The sequence below is a fragment of the Limulus polyphemus genome, unplaced genomic scaffold (genome assembly GCF_000517525.1).
Source record: "Limulus polyphemus unplaced genomic scaffold, Limulus_polyphemus-2.1.2 Scaffold831, whole genome shotgun sequence".
NCBI classification, from domain to species: domain Eukaryota; kingdom Metazoa; phylum Arthropoda; class Merostomata; order Xiphosura; family Limulidae; genus Limulus; species Limulus polyphemus.
This window is the reverse complement of record NW_013666441.1, coordinates 342756-361952: the sequence shown is the minus strand read 5'-3', so window position 1 is coordinate 361952 and position 19197 is coordinate 342756. Positions and strand designations below refer to the sequence as shown.

General features: G+C 34.5%; 1 protein-coding gene across 1 annotated transcript in view; it reads left to right on the top strand.

Annotated features, from left to right (window-relative positions):
• Positions 1 to 19197, top strand: part of LOC106460763 (kinesin-like protein KIF13A) — a 125874-nt gene that overhangs the window by 31149 nt on the left and 75528 nt on the right. The window contains exons 5-8 of the mRNA XM_022387544.1: positions 1861 to 1973; positions 3903 to 4014; positions 5415 to 5627; positions 6966 to 7070. Coding sequence (XP_022243252.1) covers positions 1861 to 1973; positions 3903 to 4014; positions 5415 to 5627; positions 6966 to 7070 — 543 coding nt within the window. The remainder of the gene's footprint in view (positions 1 to 1860; positions 1974 to 3902; positions 4015 to 5414; positions 5628 to 6965; positions 7071 to 19197) is intronic.

Here is a 19197-nt window from a genome sequence, read left to right as displayed (position 1 = left end):
CTTACACTGTTAAATTAGGGACGGCTAGTGCAGATAACCCTCGTGTAGCTTTACGCGAAATTCAAAAAATAAACAAACTAAAAATCAAAGAAATTCTTGAGAAACAGACAATATCAATGTTGATGTGAATACCAGAAATATTAACCAAAACTCTTTAAATGTAGTTTTAGAAAGTAACTTGAATTTCAAGATTAAAACTGTGGACCAGTCTTATTTTAAAAAGTCAATTAAAAAAAAAAAATTTAAATGATTTTTTCCCCTCAAGAAAAAATTAATAAGTTTTCTGAACAGAATGGTACAGAAATATCATGTGAACTAAGGTGAACACTAAGCCAACCACTTTTAACCATTAAACCTATCAAGAAATAAAATATGATACCTGACAAACTATGAGTACTAAGCTTTTTAAATTAATTTTTAATTTCACCTTATCAAATTTACTGTTATACCAAGAGAAGACTTCTAAGGTGCCATGAAATTATTATAATTTGTTGTTTGGGTAAATCTGGTTGCTTGCTCACCCTAGCTACATGATTTTTCCTGTAATAATCTGCTCAGAGGGAATATATAAAGCACTATATACTTTTTTGTTCAGTTCCTAAATGGGCCTTCTAGTGGAACAGCAGTAAGCTTATGGACTTACATTGCTAAAATCTGGGATTTGACTCCCTGCAGTGGACACAACAGATAGCCCAGTGTGACTTTGCTCTTTTAGAAACAAACAAACAAACGGTTCCCAAATGAATCTAGTAAAAAAAGTTAAATCTAATATCATACATTGATCTTCTCTTGGTTTAATAGTAAACGTATTACAGAATGTGATGTTTTCTAGTAGTTTCTCCTGGTGAAAGCTAATAGCACGATTACTGCATATTGACATAACTGAGGTGTGACAAAATTTTACAGTACTGGACACTTTTTTTTGTAGTACTTGTGTCTCTTATACAACAATTGCCTGTAATACTTCTAACTCTCATACAGTGAATATCTGTAGTGCTTCTGTTTATATATATGTAATATATGTAAATAACAATGAAGTAATGCGACAAGGGGGAAAGTATAAAATAGTCTTGTAAGTTACTCCTGAGGATGACGTAGATCACGTCGAAACATGTACTTGTAGAGATATTTTAAAGTGGAAGCCGTACGGCTTCAATAACGTTTTTATTGTATAAATATAAAACGTTGTTTTTAATTAATTATTTATTAAGAATTTAAAAAAACAATAATTTAAACACAAGTGCCGGTAGTGGATATGTATGTGTGTGCATGTTCTATCATAATGTTGCCTAGGTAACTTGACTGTTACATGTGTGTGTTCTATCATGGGGTTGCCTAGGTAACTTGGTTTTTATATATGTATATGGTTATGTATTGTGTTGCCTAGGTAACTTGGCTGTTACATGTGTGCGTTCTATCATGGTAAAAACCAACTTACCTAGACAACACAATTATAGAACACACATATACGTGTAATAACCATGCTACCTAGGCAACACAATACATAACCATATACATATATAAAAGCCAAGTTACCTAGGCAACATATTTGTATATGATTGTATGTTGTGTTGTTAAGGTAACATGATTGTTACATATATGTATGTGTGTATTCTATTTTTATGTTACCTAGGTAACTTGGCTGTTATATGTGTGTGTGGTGAAGTGTTCTTTTCTGGTGTGTCTCCTGTTTCTAAATTTACATCTATATATGTACACTGTTTTTGTTGTAGTAAATGGACAAGATAAAGTTATCTTATTCAAAACTGTTTTAGATAAAGAGTTGTTTATCATTTTGCACATTCTTTGATATTTTTTTGTTTCAACCATGTTAATATTTTGGGTTAATGTTTATTTCAGGTAACAGGAGAAAAAGTTTCTAAAATGAGCTTGGTTGATTTAGCGGGTAGCGAGAGGGCTGTCAAGTCTGGAGCTGTAGGAGAGAGATTAAAAGAAGGAGCTAACATAAACAAGTAAGTAAACAGATCATTTTGTTTTAGTAGCTATCATTAAAACCAAATGCCAAGATTTATGTGAGACCAGTGGCATACACCATCAGTTAAAATCTACCCAGAAAAAATACAACTTTCCTGTTTATTGCCTACCTGTAAAGAATACAAATTTACTTGGTTATTACCTGCCCAGAGTACATTTTTACCTGTTTATTACTTACCCATAAAGAATACAACTCTACCTGTTTATTTTCTATGCAGAAAGAAAAAAACTTTCCTGTTTAATCCATACCCACAAAGAATACAAATTTACCTGTTTATTTTCTACCCAGAAAGAAAAAGCTTTCTTGTTCATACTATCCACACATTTATCTGATTCTGTTCACACTATCCACACGTTTTCCTGATTCTGTTCACACTATCCACACGTTTATCTGATTCTGTTCACACTATCCACACGTTTACCTGATTCTGTTCACACTATCCACACATTTACCTGATTCTGTTCACACTATCCACACGTTTACCTGATTCTGTTCACACTATCAACATATTTACCTGATTCTGTTCATACTATCCACACATTTACCTGATTCTGTTCATACTATCCACACGTTTATCTGATTCTGTTCATACTATCCACATATTTACCTGATTCTGTTCATACTATCCACACGTTTATCTGATTCTGTTCATACTATCCACATATTTACCTGATTCTGTTCATACTATCCACACGTTTACCTGATTCTGTTCATACTATCCACACATTTATCTGATTCTGTTCATACTATCCACACGTTTACCTGATTCTGTTCATACTATTTTTTGCTAAGTGACATCACATAAAAACCATTGTTGGAATGTAGTGTTACCAAAACACAATGGCTTTTCTATATTTTAGAAGTTGTTAATCTCACTGATTTTTATTAATAATTATTATGTGAATACGCCACGATTTCATTTAATGAATGGTCATAATTTTAATTGGCTCACAGAGGAACTTATCGAAGTTTGACTGCACTTTTCTGCCTCTTTGTTGGTCAAGTTTGATTTAGTAACATTTATTTACTTCAGTTAGCTATGAAATGTGATGTTAGGGTATACTATGGGGTGGGGATGGTATAACTTGCACCGTTATTTTTGACGGGCTATACGCTAGTTAAGTATATCTATGATTCCTGTCATCATGAATTAGCTGTTCAAATAGTAAAAAGAAATTAGAACAACAGAATTAAAGGAATTATTATGGATTAAATTCATTGTTTCATATTAATTTTACCTATGAATTGTTTAAAGGGATTCTATTTAATTAACTTACACCCCTCCTTAGTTTGTTATTTTTAATAATATCACATTTTGCAATTGTAATTTTATGAATTATAGAAAATATTATTAATAAACGAAACTTAATTCTTCAGGAAACATATTGTAGTATACAATATATTGTTAGTTTTATTAATAACAGTGTAGGTTTGGGTTCTAACTCCCCTCATTTTACAAAATAATAAAACTAAAGAAAGTTAAATTAAAACTCATAAGGTCTCTATTCCATTGGTTAAAATATTATTTGCAAAAACTTTTTTTTTCTTCTAAAGATCATGTATGTATAGCAGTGCTTAGTTCTGACTAAAGATCATGTGTGTAAAGCAGTGCTTAGTTCTGACTAAAGATCATGTATGTAACGCAGTGATTAGTTCTGACTAAAGATCATGTGTGTAAAGCAGTGCTTAGTTCTGACTAAAGATCATGTGTGTAAAGCAGTGCTTAGTTCTGACTAAAGATCATGTATGTAAAGCAATGCTTAGTTCTGACTAAAGATCATGTGTGTAAAGCAGTGCTTAGTTCTGACTAAAGATCATGTTTGTAAAGCAGAGCTTAGTTCTGACTAAAGATCATGTGTGTAAAGCAGTGAGTGCTTTGTTCTGACTATTTGTTTCTATATTTTAGGTCTTTAACAACTCTTGGTCTAGTGATATCCAAATTAGCAGACCATTCTTCATCGAAGGCTAAAGACAAGTTTGTTCCTTACAGAGATTCTGTTCTGACATGGTTGCTGAAGGTATGATTCCTGTTTGATATTGAACAAACTTTCTGTTAATTGCTAATGTTAACCTGTTTGTTAAAATACAGTTTTAATATTTAAGATTAATTTTTATTTAACCACAAAGTTATTGCTAAATACCGGTATTAAAAAAACATTGAGTAAATTTTACTTATTACATGATTTTGAAAAGTTACTTGATAATTGGGAAAAAAGCTTAAAATGAACCCATTCTTCAACTGATTTAAAGTTAGTTAAATGGTTAAAAAACACACAGTGGAATATGTTTTACTTAAAATGATATATGAACACAAAACTAGAAATTGTATTATATTCTTAGCTTCTAAAGGTATTTCTGGAATTGGTCAACGTAAATATTCGTCATTAGAACAAACTCAGCCAAGCACTTCTCAGAAAATTACTCAATAGTGTTTAATTTTTATAATCCTAGAGTAAGTTGTGAACCACTGCATCAAAAAGACTATAATTGGCTCTAAAAAATTTTATTTGTATAAATGAATATTAATTTCAAAAACAACAGCATATTTCGAAAACTAAGTTGTATGAAGTACAAGTGATAAAAACAACAAAAATAAAGATTATAGCAAAACTGTTTTTACGAATCTTGAAGTTTTATATTTTTAAATTATTTGATCATGCACAGTCATGTTTTTAACTCCGAGTATTGTTCACTGTTTGGACTTCCAAAATATGGAATATCGGGGCCTTACATATCACTTTAATGTCAAACACACATGACGCAACAAAACACCTTAGTTGATTCCAGTATTGTTCACTTTTTGGACTTCCAAAATATGGAATATCAGGGCCTTACATATCACTGTAATGTCAGACACACATGACGCAACAAAACACCTTAGTTGATTCCAGTATTGTTCACTTTTTGGACTTCCAAAATATGGAATATCAGGGCCTTACATATCACTGTAATATCAGACAGATGTGAGGCAACAAAACACCTTAGTTGATTGGAGTATTGTTTACTGTTTGGACTTCCAACACATGGAACATCAGTTCTTTATAATATACTGTAACAACAAGTAGGTGTGAGGCAACAAATCACTTTGATTGGTCATAGTTTTACATAGTTTTCTAGTTTGTTTGCTTCACATCATTTATGTGAAATGAGATGTGTAAACATAAGGTAGTTTAAATAATGTTATACATTTTATAATCTCAGTGTAATATGCTATGGTGGCACTGGGCCACTGATTAAAAACTTAAGATTGATATATAGAAAAAATATATTTATATTGTTTTAATCAAGGTAATTTCTAACAGTAAATATTATGAGTGTAAAGTAAATGATGGACGTCTGAATTGAGTGACTTTGTTGTTAATTTTGTTCCTATATCATAAATGATATTGGCATATCTCATTCGTATTTCTAATTCCAGGATAACATTGGAGGGAACAGTAAAACGGTCATGTTGGCCACCATCAGCCCAGCTGCTGACAACTACGATGAAACCTTGTCTACGTTAAGGTACGCTGACAGAGCTAAGAAAATAGTCAATCATGCTGTTATTAATGAAGACCCAAATGCTCGAATCATCAGAGAGCTGCGTAAGGAAGTTGAGCAGCTAAGAGAACAGCTGAAACACGCTACTGTGAGTACTGCTAATTCTTAAACATAGCTGGTGAACATGTAAACACATATCTTTATGTATGTGTAACATTATCTTATTTTTATACACTCTTATTTTGATACATTTATAATAAAAATTTCGTATAGTTTAATTTTTAATTCATATTTCAAGAGTTCTATCAAGCAATCTTCATATATAACTTTTAAAAAGGTATAAACTTGTACACGATGTCATGAGTTAGTGTTAATCAATATCTTGACTAAGATTGGGGACCAATATGGGGGAAGGTAGAAAAACGAAATTGTTAATAAAAGATATGCAAGTAAGTCAATTATAAAATGTTACATTAAATCAACACAACATGAATAAGAAGCTGAAAATAATTATTGAAGTTGTGTGCTGATATCAAGATAAAAAAATCCATTTAACTAAGTAATATTGTTGGTATTTAAATAACATTTGTGCAACTGATAATCACCCAAATTTTATATTATTATACAGAGAAGCAAAGTAAAGTCATTCAGATAGACAGCTTAATAAACCTAGTAATATTATTAGTATATTATTAACTAGCTGGAGCACCAGTCCCCTGGATGGAAGTTATGTAAATTCATGATTAATCAAAGGCTATCTCAGGACATGAAAAGTTGCTTCCCTTATGTAATTGTAAAAAACACAAAAGTGGCCACAAAAAATATGCAAGACAGAAAATGTGAAACTGCAACTTTGCATGCATCTCCTCATGGACCCAACAAACCTTCATGTCAAATTTGGTGAAGATCCATTAACAGGGGGCGAAGTACTGGTGAAAAACACAAAAATGCCCATAAAAACCGCAAAATGCAAAACTGAAAATTTGTATTTCCATTGTACATTTTATGGTTTTATTGATGCTGATCTTCACATCCTGGTATAATTTTTCCATTGTACATTTTATGGTTTTATTGATGCTGATCTTCACATCCTGGTATAGTTTGTCCATTGTACATTTTATGGTTTTATTGATGCTGATTTTCACATCCTGGTATAATTTTTCCATTGTAGATTTTATGTTGTTTTTTTTTATGCTGATCTTGTGCATCATCTTCACATCCTGGTTTAATTACCATATTAAATTTTTTTAACAATGTTGATATTTTGTGTCATCTGAACATTCTACTTTAATTTTCTCAGCTTATGCAGTTTTTTGGTGTCGTTGTGTCTTGTGTGATTCAAACTTAAAAAAATTTAAAAATAAAGCTCAAAAACAAATTCGTTCCAACTGTATCTTCATCAGATAAAAGTATCTAATTTAAATCTGTGTAAAAACTGATCATTGTTTAGTTTTAATACGTGAAATTGATCTGTATTTTCATTTAGAAACAAGAAGATCTTTGTGAGAGGCTGATGGAATCAGAGAAGTTGATGAAGGAGATGAGTAGAAGCTGGGAGGAAAAGCTCAGTCGAACTGAACAGGTTCATCAAGTAAGTTTGGTTAAAGATTTCATTGTAACAAAATAATCCACCCCTCTTTTTTTATATTATAAATGACCTGTGAAATATTTCTAAATGATTGTTTGTTTGAAGTTAAGCACAAAGCTACACAATGGGCTGTCTCTGCTCTGCCCACATGGGTATCGAAACCCGGATTCTAGCGTTGTAAGTCCGCAGACATACTGCTGTGCCACTGGGGGGCTACTAAATGATGTATTTAGTTTTACTTCTTGCAATTAGTATTTAAATGATGTGAAATAGGAATAAACAAAGTCAGCATTATGATCGTGTAACTCTTCGACTAATTTTAAAGAAGCAGCGGACAGGCCTAAGGATTATTTGTTTCAATAAATTATTGTATGGAATCTCTCAAGATGCATTATTACATTTCATTGATTGCTTAGGAATAAATTATACAGATAAAGATTTGATGTGTGATAAACATGAATACAATTTTTATCAAATTGACTCGAGTTCTCAATCACGTATTTGACCATGCTTTCAGGTGAAGGAAACCTGTCTAAAGTAAAGGTTTGGAGGTTTATTTTGAAATAGCTTTAAATAGTGCTCATTTCTGGCAAGTTTGTCATTGATGTTGTTGATTTCAGTGAGTTAAATGAATAACTATAGTAGCAGTTGGCTTATAAACATATCTTCCACCACTTTAACTGATATGACACAAAGGACACGCACTAGTGGTCCATGTCACTGTACAAGAAGAAAGTGTGAGAAGTTATATTGTGATGTGACTACTGTAAACTGAAAGATCAGGGGCACCACATAGGTGGGGCAAATGGTGCTTTGTGGCATTAGTTTATTTTGAGAACAATATCCCCCCTTTCACACATATATATATATATATAATATGTGTACTTTGCACTGCTCAAATAGTTATTAAATAATAGAAAATAATCAAAGCAAATGTTTCCAGACTAGATTGACTTTAACTTTTAGTATACCCAAGAGCATCCAGCCAGTTGTTCCTGTCTTCAATGAAATGCTAAATAGTGCTCCTGCAAAGTATATTAAACATATAACAGAAATAAATGTTTTGTAGTTCATCAATACAAAAGCTAATTGTGTTTGATCACACTGGAGTGTGTGATGGGACTCATGTGGTTGTGACACATCATTTCGTAGATGTACATGTTTATATTATAGTGTGTTTGTTTGAAAGTAGTTTAAGCCTTTTCACTAACTTTCTTGAATACGTTTTACATTCCTTTGAAAACTGTAAGCTCCTTTTGCTCATCGAAAGATTACTTTTAGTAAGAAAATTAATTTATCATTAATTTATATTTTTACAACTAGAGAGCAGCAGGTATTTATGTTTTTTTACTTTCATATATATACACTTCACCTAAAATTAATTTAATATTAAGTATTTCCATCAGAGGGCAGCAGTGTATGTACACTTTTCACAAATGTTTATCGTTTTAAATTAGTTTATTTTCACAAAATTATTAAACAAGCTTACCAGTATATTGATATGAATTTTAAAGCGAACCAGTAATAAAAGGGAAATAAAGTATTTACTGAGATTAAACTTTTAATCTCACTGTTATTTGTAATTAAACAGTAACGTTCGTATGGATCAGACCGTGATTATGATTTTTGTTATTATATATATATTTGCAAGTCTTTCTTATTGTACAAACTCGTAATCCTTTTTTTTTTAATGTTATACTTCGTTTGTCTTAGTGCAAAGTTACACAATAGACTATCTGCACACTGTCCACGTCAGGGAATCAAACCGCGATTTCCAGCGTTGTAAAGTCTGTAAAAGTTGAGATAAAATAATAATTGATATAGAACTGTTTCGTTTTGAGCCAACAAAGCTTTAATCGTGAGGTTTGATGTCTCACACAGAAAAAAAAAAGAAGAAAAAATAGAGGTTGACGAAAGTCAATAATAGTAACTAAATATATTGATTTCTGAATGGGAATTCCGTCAGTCTTAGCAACAGAAAGTATGCCCCACGGTAGTTCAGCGGTAAGGTAGAGGATTTATAATGATAAAATTCTAGGTTCGATCCCCGTAATGGGCACATCGCAGATAAATCACCGTGAAACTTCGTTTTTAAAAGAGAACAAATAAACGTAAATTATTGAGTTTTTATTAGTAATATTCATATTTAAATAAAGTAATTAAATTCTAATTACAATTTTTTTTTGTGAATCATGTAGGAAGGAAAACATAACTTTTATGCCCCCCCCCCCGCAACTTAAATTTACTTTTTGTTTTGCTCGAAGTTGCCCGCTGTCATACCAAAGGCAAACCAGCCATCACTTCTATCTTGGCCAGGCACGGCCAGGTGGTTAGGGCACTCGACTCGCAATTTGAGGGTCGCGGGTTCGAATCCCCGTCACAGCCGTAGGGGCGTTATAATGTGACGGTCAATCCCACTATTCGTTGGTAAAAGAGTAGCCCAAGAGTTGGCGGTGGGTGGTGGTGACTAGCTGCCTTCCTTCCAGTCTTATACTGCTAAATTTGGGACGGCTAGCGCAGGTAGCCCTCTTGTAGCTTTGCGCGAAATTCAAAAAACAAACAAACACTTTTATCAATTAAGTTCTAATACTCGAGGTTTTAACGCATTCCTAATGTGCTTCTTTCAAAAACAGTTTTTTATAAACGTGTTTAATTACGTGTTTTATTATTTAATTTCATAATGAAATGTGTGACATACTGAAAAAAAAACGTGGTTTTTTATCCGTTATTTTGTATTAAAGAAGATGAGATATATGTTAAATTTATTACTGACTAATAGATTAATTCGATTACTTTTTTAGTTCCAATATCTCAGTCTTTCTTGTTGTTTTTAATGAAGGAAAAAATAAACAATGACTCGCATAGCATAATTGTTAGGACACGGATATCAAAAGCTTTCATAAAAAAATACAAATGAAGTAACAGACAAGAAAATTTTACATTATTTTATGTCTCTTACCTCGTAGTGTAAAGGAATCGTGCAGTTTCCATAGTAACGATCACATAGCTCTATATAAGTTGCGATGGTAACAGTTGATTCAATCTGCTTCTACATCAAGTAGGTAATTTAATTTCGCACACATCTATATATTATCAAATGCGACAGCAATATCTAAAAATCTTTGAAGGTTGAAATGATTATCTGATTTATTTTTCTCCAAATATCTAAAAACGAAGAGAGTAATCAATGACGTCTTCGCTTATTTAAATAGCTGTATAAATTTTAAGGGTTAGAACACCACCCTATGAAAATAAAATTTTCTATAAAAGCTGACACTGGGTAAGATTCGAACCACTGACTATTTATTGAACAGACGTTTCATTCAACTAAACTATCCCGCTTCGAAAACACCACACCTCTCATCATTTTATCCCCCCCCCCCCTTTTCTTCTTCTTCTAAGGAAGTATCAAATTAAGAACTTAAAAATATTTAATGATAAATTGTTTCGGTTTTAAATTTCACAGATTGCATTGTAATCAGCATGTTTACAGATGTCTCTAATTTGTACGCTAATACTGACTCACTACTTCAATAGATTTACTGCTTTGTCCTAATTGATAGACGTTATCACGAAGTGGATTTAATTCTACTCGACCTTTCATGAGTCCTTTCTGTCTATCTGTATGTATTTTGTTGAGTATCGATCCTTGAAATTAAACAGTATTTTTTCTCGGGCGTTTTGCACAGGTTTCATGTTGTGTGAAATGCTTAATTTGTTTAAATGTCAAGTTTCAGGTTGTATGTACTAGTTTTCTTGCATCGATATTTAAGTTGGTTAAATTTCCAATATTTTAACTCGGTTCACTTGGAATAGTTTGGTGGCTAGGGTGCTAAACTCACAATGTGTGGGTCGCGGGACCGTAACTCGTCGTCGAACGTGCTCGTTCCTTTAAGCCGTGGGGACGTTATAATGTTACGGTCAATTCCACTATTCGTAGGTAAAGAATGGCCCGAGAGTTTGGATTGACTAACTCTAGTCTGTCAAATAGCCCTCGTGTAGCTTTGTGCGAAATTCAGTAAAACAGTGTAATTCGGTTTGTAAGAACGTTTAAAACGTTCTCGTTCAGCACCTGTAGAAATACCTGTTTTGTATAACAAATATGCAGTAGTGTGAAACGTGATATAACGAAAATACATCGTTAACGTAGATATCAGTGTAATGATTATCTTCTTCTCAAACTGTCGAATATTTCTCTAAAACTCAAAAATATTATTTCAATTTAAGGAACGTAACAATTAAGGAATGTTCCAAATTAATTTTAACCGAATTTACGAACGTAACGATTAAAGAAAGTTTTAAATGAGTTTTAACTGAATTTACGAACTTAACGATTAATGAAAGTTCCAGATTAATTTTAACTGAATTTACGAACGTAACGATTAAAGAAAGTTCCAGATTAATTTTTAACCGAATTTACGAACGTAACGATTAAAGAAAGTTTTAAATGAGTTTTAACTGAATTTACGAACTTAACGATTAATGAAAGTTCCAGATTAAATTTAACTAAATTTTCGAACTTTAATGATGCCGTATAAAGCACTCCCAAAGAAGGTGATCAAGAAAAGAAAGTCTAGGTAGAAGTAGACGAAATCACGTGTTATGTAAACAATAAGCACAATTTTCAACCATTTGACTGAAATTAGGAATGGTTGAACTCAACGATATGACTGATATTAGGGGTGGTTGAACTCAACGATATGACTGATATTAGGGGTGGTTGAACTCAACGATATGAATTATATTAGGGATGGATGAACTCAACGATATGACTAATATTAGGATATCGTTGAGTTCAACCATTCCTAATATCATTCATATCGTTGAGTTCAACCACCCCTAATATCAGTCATATCGTTGAGTTCAACCACCCCTAATATCAGTCATATCGTTGAGTTCAACCACCCCTAATATCAGTCATATCGTTGAGTTCAACCAACCCTAATATCAGTCATATCGTTGAGTTCAACCAACCCTAATATCAGTCATATCGTTGAGTTCAACCAACCCTAATATCAGTCATATCGTTGAGTTCAACCATTCCTAATATCAATCATATCGTTGAGTTCAGCCACCCTTAATATCAGTCATATCGTTGAGTTCAACCATCCCTAATATCAGTCAAATCGTTGCTTCACGAAAATCCAATAAAAATATATGAATTATGGTCACTAACCTCTAACTTAGATGTTTTTAATACTCGCCAAGAACTTGAAATGTCTACGTCAAGCTAAGTAAAAATGGAATTCAAGCCAGCCCTTGTGAACGTTCGAAATATTATATACATGCTTAATCACATTTTGTTGCTAAGGGATACACGGGAACGGAGCGTTACCAAAAGGTAACTGGCTTTTAAATATATTAGATATGTGTTGTAGAGTTTGGCCTCAATTGACAGCTCCTGACTGTTTCTAAAGGGGGACGTCGTTGCGGCTTTTATACTAAAACACTGATAATTTCGATTAAACGTATCTTTTCGTCCAGTAATTATACAGATATATACGTTGTAGAATTTAACTTGAATGGACTGTTTTTGGCTGTTTCTAGAATGGAACTGAGACCTCAGTATACAAAGTGAAACGTCGTCCCGTTCTTGAAACAGGCAGGAGCAATCCATTAAAGCTAAAACTAGGCTATGTTTATAGTGCCTAGAATGGGTCTGAGGCTTCAATACAGAAGGCGAAACGTCGTCCCGCTCTTGAAACAAGAAGGAGCAGTCTACTAAAACCAAAACTGAAATAGCCTTAAAACAACAAATGTATGTATGTATCAAACTAAGAAACGAATACGACATTTTGAAGCATGAATTAATTAAAACACTATATTTGAAATGAAGGACTTGACACGCTCAGGTTACCGTTCTCACTGACCGTTTCACTTTAGGCAAATACCTTTCAAGAAGGCAACCAGGGGGGAGGGGGAGGTTGCCGAAACATGTCAAGTCCCTTGTATTAAAAACATTGTTTTAACTCGTGTTCTGTAATGTTCTTTAGTTTTCAAATTTGATTACAAAGAACCTCCAGATGGTAATGTAAACGTGTCGAAACTTTGTACATTTCTAATAGTTTCTTTCACTAACCATTCAAACCGTCTTCAAGCTTTGCTCTTTAGTTTTGTAAATTTGAACATGAAGGAGCCTATTTATTTCTTTCCCCGAAAGAGGGCCGAAGGGGTCACCCGTTTTAACCACTCGCACTATCATACAGTAGTGTATTTTCAGTCAGTAGACACTAAAATGACGTCACATAAGGTACGCTTAACGTTGCAATTTGTACTGTCGTACGTCAGTAAAGCGTGCGCGTGTCATGAATCACGAGAAGAATTATGCACTCTGTAGGCTACAACACAGCATGACATACGAACTTCAAAAGCAAGAAATACAAATATTTGTTGCTCTTAATTTTGATTTTATTTACTCTTGAAACAGAACACCTTCAGGGACTTTGTGGAAGTACATCTAGTATAACAGATAATGTGTGTCTTCAGTAGGGTTGTAGTAACGTGTAGAAAACGTTCTGTAATGACTACGGAGAGTTATTCAGATTTTAATGTATGTGTATAATAAATAAAACACTTCAAGGAGCTGCTCAATTTATAAACCATTCAACAGAATCACGGAGAGAACTAGCGCGTGAAATTGGGAAGTCAGCCATTTATACTTGTTTGATGTTGTTTTTAAAGTACAGTACAGTATAGTGGCCGTTTTAAGGCATCTAACCCATCTTTCAGATGTCAAGTATGAATGCAGTAGTGGCTTTGGTGTAATTGCAAGTTAGATTAAAACAATCGGGAGAAGAAATGGCGCAGAGAAAGATATATTTTCAGTGTCTGGAACAGTGCTGCAACTGGCAAGGGTTCAGGGGTATCAATCCAGTTTTGTATACTTAAAGCCTTAAATTATGTTATTTGAGAAAGAAAAGTATACAGACTAAACTTGTTCTTCTGTATAGCTTATTTTGTCTCACTTAATTTAAATTCATAGTTTGCTGGTGACGAGACAGAGGTCGGAATCAATACTTTCTGCATTCCAGCGGAGAATGTTGTGATCTAGATTTGAAGGGTTTTCTTTGTACATTTCACAAACACAAGAAATTAATTCAAATATACTTAATCTATAGAAATGGTAAACTTCCAGATTAAGAAAGAGACACGCAGTAAAATGACGTGGTTAAATAATAAATAAAAATAATAACTTATGTCTAAAATATTAATTGATAAAAACAAACAAACACGAATATAATAAATCAGGCGGAGCAAAAGAAAACGTGGGAATCCTCAATAGCCGCGGCACTTGAAATTATTTTAAGCAGGATTAGAGTAAATTAATCTATGAGACCTTGGGCGTAGTCAAATACATTAATTGAAAGGGTTTGACCTCCCGAGTCCAAAACTGTAATTATGTCTCAAATCTGTCAGGCCCGGCATGGCCAAGTGGATAAGGCGCTCGACTCGCAATCTGAAGGTCGTGGGTTCGAATCCCCGTCCCACCAAACATGCTCGCCCTTTCAGCCGTGGGGGCGTTATAATGTGACGGTCAATCCCACTATTCGTTGGTAAAAGAGTAGCCCAAGAGTTGGCGGTGGGTGGTGACGACTAGCTGCCTTCCCTCTAGTCTTACACTGCTAAATTAGGGATGGCTAGCGCAGATAGCCCTCGTGTAGCTTTGTGCGAAATTCAAAAACAAACAAACAAACAAATCTGTCAAGAGATGACGGAGCTATGAACTAAAAGTTTGTACTTGAAAAACTCGGAGCCATTCTATGAGCCGTTATGCCGCGGCTAAAAATTTTAACATGGTTAAAGCAGTATACAAGACGTAAGGAAAGGATAAATATTTCACGTGTTTTTTGTTTTTTTTCCTGTCACGTATAAAGTACTGGTATAATCTTCACTATCGTACGACGATGTTGTACCTTGTAATATTTAACCCCATAGATTTGTACAAAACGGCAAAATAAGTACTTGGTCAAGGTGTAATGCCTTCCTTCTAGTCTTACACTGCTAAATTAGGGACAGATAGCCTTAGTGTAGCTTTGCGCGAGGGTTGGCCATGCGGTAGAGCTCTGGATTTTGTAGCTGGCGAGATGGGATCGAATCCGTGTGAAACCACAAAATATTTCCTTAATCAATCCTTTAGCATGGATGTCTGGCTTCTTTCTCTCTGGTCAGTTATTCATAATTACCCTCCGATGGCTCAGTGTTATGTCTGAGGGCTTATGACGCTACAAGTCGAGTTTCGATACCCGCAGTGGCTATAGAAAAGATAGCCCTTTGTGTAGCTTTGCTGTAAATACAAATACATACTCCTCAAGCTTGTTTTTACTGCTGTAGTAAGAAGATTTACTGACTAAACAATATATTTCAAAGCGATCTCTTTGGATCTGTGATTGGCTGTTTCTCATAACGGTTAATTCATATACCATATCAACTTCACGAGCTTCAAGGACAAATTGTGGTGTCCTGGCATGGCCTGTTGTTAAGGGACTCGGTTCTCAGTCTGTTGGTCGCGGGTTTTAATTCCATCACCGAACATACTCGTCCTTTCAGCCATGTGGGCGTTATAATGTGCCAGCCAACCCTACTTTTCGTTGGTAAAGAGTAGCCCAAAATTTGACGAGCTGCCTTCCCTCTAATCCATCATTTCTAAATTAGGGACGATTAGTACAGATAGTCCTTGAGTAGCTTTGCGCGAAATTCAACAAAATAAACAAACAAGCCGATCGTGGTCCATTGGTTGTCATTCTGGACTATAGACCTGCAGATCCAATGTTCATATCCTATTGTCGCAAAAATAAATAAATAAAATAAAAATCGTGCTCCCCGCTATTAAGGGTAATGGACTAGTCCTACCATTCTGTCAAACAAGAGTAGCCCAAGAGTTGGTGGTGGGTGCTGTTGACTACTAATTCATGTACTGTCTCTTTTGAAACGAAACCACCCTGTTTTTAGCAGTCACAGTTCGACATATTAAATCATTTATCGAAATTATGTAACATACGTGTATATACTTTGCAGTACGTAATTACATAAATGTCTTACACAACAACAGAGACGATAGATCTGAACTGGTCTCGAGCCTTGTAGATCTACAGCTCAGGGGACAATCTTCTAATTATCTCTTACATCTTCTCTCCAAACTATTAATTTCCCGTGGTGCTGTTCGTGATGACCTGCTGGTGGTGCTAATGATCCCTTAGAAGGAACAGAAGTGGCTGTATGAGAAAAGAGAGAAGTTGATTAAAAAAAAAAATGTTTGTCCAAAAAAAAGTCTGATGACTAAGATCGAGAACTCTTACAGAGCTGGTGTTTTTTTTTCACCCCCTGTAGTGTTGTAATCAAGCACGCTGGAGGATTTTGAGCCAACAATTAAACCATTAATAGTATCAATTGCAATTATATTTGAACACCAAACAATCATAAACTTATAAGGCCAGAAAAACTATTTTGTAAATATAAAATGTACACGTTGTAACTCTTTTCATTATAAGTATGGTAGTTCTTATAATAGGAATACAAACTATTTACTCATAACAACCAAATAATAAATAGTAGGTGATATACAAAATTACAAGTCATAGAACCACTTGCAAAATCAAAAAACCATAAATTTCTCCATCTCACTGATTGACTGATATTGTTGAACGCTTCTAGCTGTGTAATAAATAGACTTACCATAGTTATAAAGTGCAGCAAATAAAACAATAGCACAGGAACTACGTGAAGTAGTTAATTCAATTAATTAAATAATTTATCAACCCTTAGTATATGTACACAACCACAACTCATCACCCAAATGACATTGTACACTATAGAGTGTGTGCCATCGCGTGTGCAGCACACATGTATACACTCACAATGTGTACACACCCACACTGATGATATACATACGGGATATCAAAACAAATGAATGAATGATACATAAAGTCATTCATGATGCTAGAAAACATCGTAGGTTCAAGAAGTCTTGATAGAAACGAATAAAAACCCTATAACCCGTGCGCTTTCGAAAGGTGGACATTTCTTCTTGAGGGGCAAATGTGCATGAACAAGTGGAAAAATATCTAAAAAATTGAAAGTGTAAGAATGGGTGCATCAAAAAAGTGAGGAAACAAGGTAGGAATGGGCATGTTGTAATAAAACTTCCTCTGTACAACCTCACAAGGGGGCGTGTCTAACATCGGTCCATGCCTACTTCCTTTTTCTGTGTTCATAATATTATAAAACTTATGGGAACATACAAAAGTGTCTGCCATTCTTCTACTTTTGCCCATTCCTACCTTGTCTCCCCACTTTTTTGTGTGCACCCATTCCTACACTTTAAATTTTTGAAAAATATTTCTTCCACTTTTGTTAGTAAAAACACCATTTAGGGGGAAGGATCATGAAACATGTACAGGTTGTGATACTGTGGGCATTATAATTTAACAGTCAAGCCCACTATTCATTGGTAAAAGAGTAGCCCAAGAATTGGCGGGAGTGGTATTTCCTAGCTGCCTTCTCTCTAGGCTATCACTTCTAAATTAGGAATAGCTAGCGCAAATAGCCCTCGTGTAGCTTTGTGCGAAATTCAACAAAACAACAACAACATAATATGAAAGTTATATTATGAAAACAAAGTCTATGACTTAGATGCGTATGACTGGTGTTTGTTTAGCGCAAACCTACACAATGGATTATTTGCGCTCTGTCCGCTGCGAGAATTCGAACCCAGGATTATAGCGTCGTAAGTCTGTAAAGTTACCGCTGACCAACCAGGGGACAACTACACAATGAAATATCTGCTTTCTGTCCACTACGGATAATCGAACCAAATTACAGATTGTTACATTGTAACGCAAAGCTACATAATGGATTATTTGCGTTCTTTCCAATGCGGGGAATCAAACCCCGGATTTTAGAAATGTCCGTAAACTTACTGCTTATCCACCGGGGAAAGGGACTAATGTAACAGAGGTCATTGACCTTTTTGCCGTCACTCACTTTTGTTTAAACAGAACTGACACAAAATGTAGTTCATTAGAAGTGTTAAAATTAGGGATGGTGACAGATAGTCTTAGTCATTTTACCATAAATACAAAATGCAAAGACAAGTTAGGAACTTGTAAGGAAGGTGTTAAAGGTGTACAACGCCTGAAGAATAAGTAGAGAAACGAAGAACTATTAGGTCGTCAAGAACAACTTGTATATCGAAACAAAACATTTATTAAAAGAAATAGTCTCCATTCTTATTGATGATGCTTTTCCATCTTACAAACAGGTTGTTAATGCCCTGATTAAAGAAATCACTTGGCTTGCAAGCAAAAAAACATGTCGATGTCCTCTTTAATGCCTTCCACATTTGAATACGTTTTCCCATTAAGATGGAGTTGCAGCGAACGAAAAAGATGGTAATCTGATGGTGCCATATCTGGAGAATATGGTGGGTGGTGGAGAACTTCCCAACCCAACTCCATAATCTTGTGTTGCGTCAAACGTGCCACATGTGGACGTGTATTGTCGTGGAGAAGAACACCTTTCAGATTGACTAGTGAAAGGTGTTTCTGATGAAAGGCTTGATTTAAACGTTCCAGTTGCTGAATATAGATCTCTGCATTGACAGTTCGCTGTGGATTGAGGAGTTCGAAATGAATTACTCCTTTGATGTCCCACCAAATGCAAAGCATCACTTTCTGCGGATGGAGTCCAGGTTTTGGGGTTGGAAGTGGTTTTTGTCTAGAACTGAGCCATTGTTTTGGCGTTTAATATTCGCATAGAAAATCCATTTTTCATCACCGGTGACAGTTCTGTCCAAAAATTGTTCACGCGCATTACGCGCCAGAAGAGACAAAGTAAAGTTCACACACATTGAAAACACCTTCTTTAGGGCACTCGACTCGCAATCTGCGGGTCGCGGGTTCGAATGCCCGTCCCTCAAAACATGCTCGTCTTTTTATTCGTGGAGGCGTTATAATGTAACGATCAATCCCACTATTCGTTGGTGAAACACCTTCTTTATGGATTTTTCCATATTCCTTAGACGTTTACGTATTGTTTAATGAGAGACCTGCAATTTTAGGGCCATTTCGCGAGTGTGTTGCCTTGGGTTAGACTCAACAAGCGTTTTTAGAGCATCATTATCAATTCCAACATG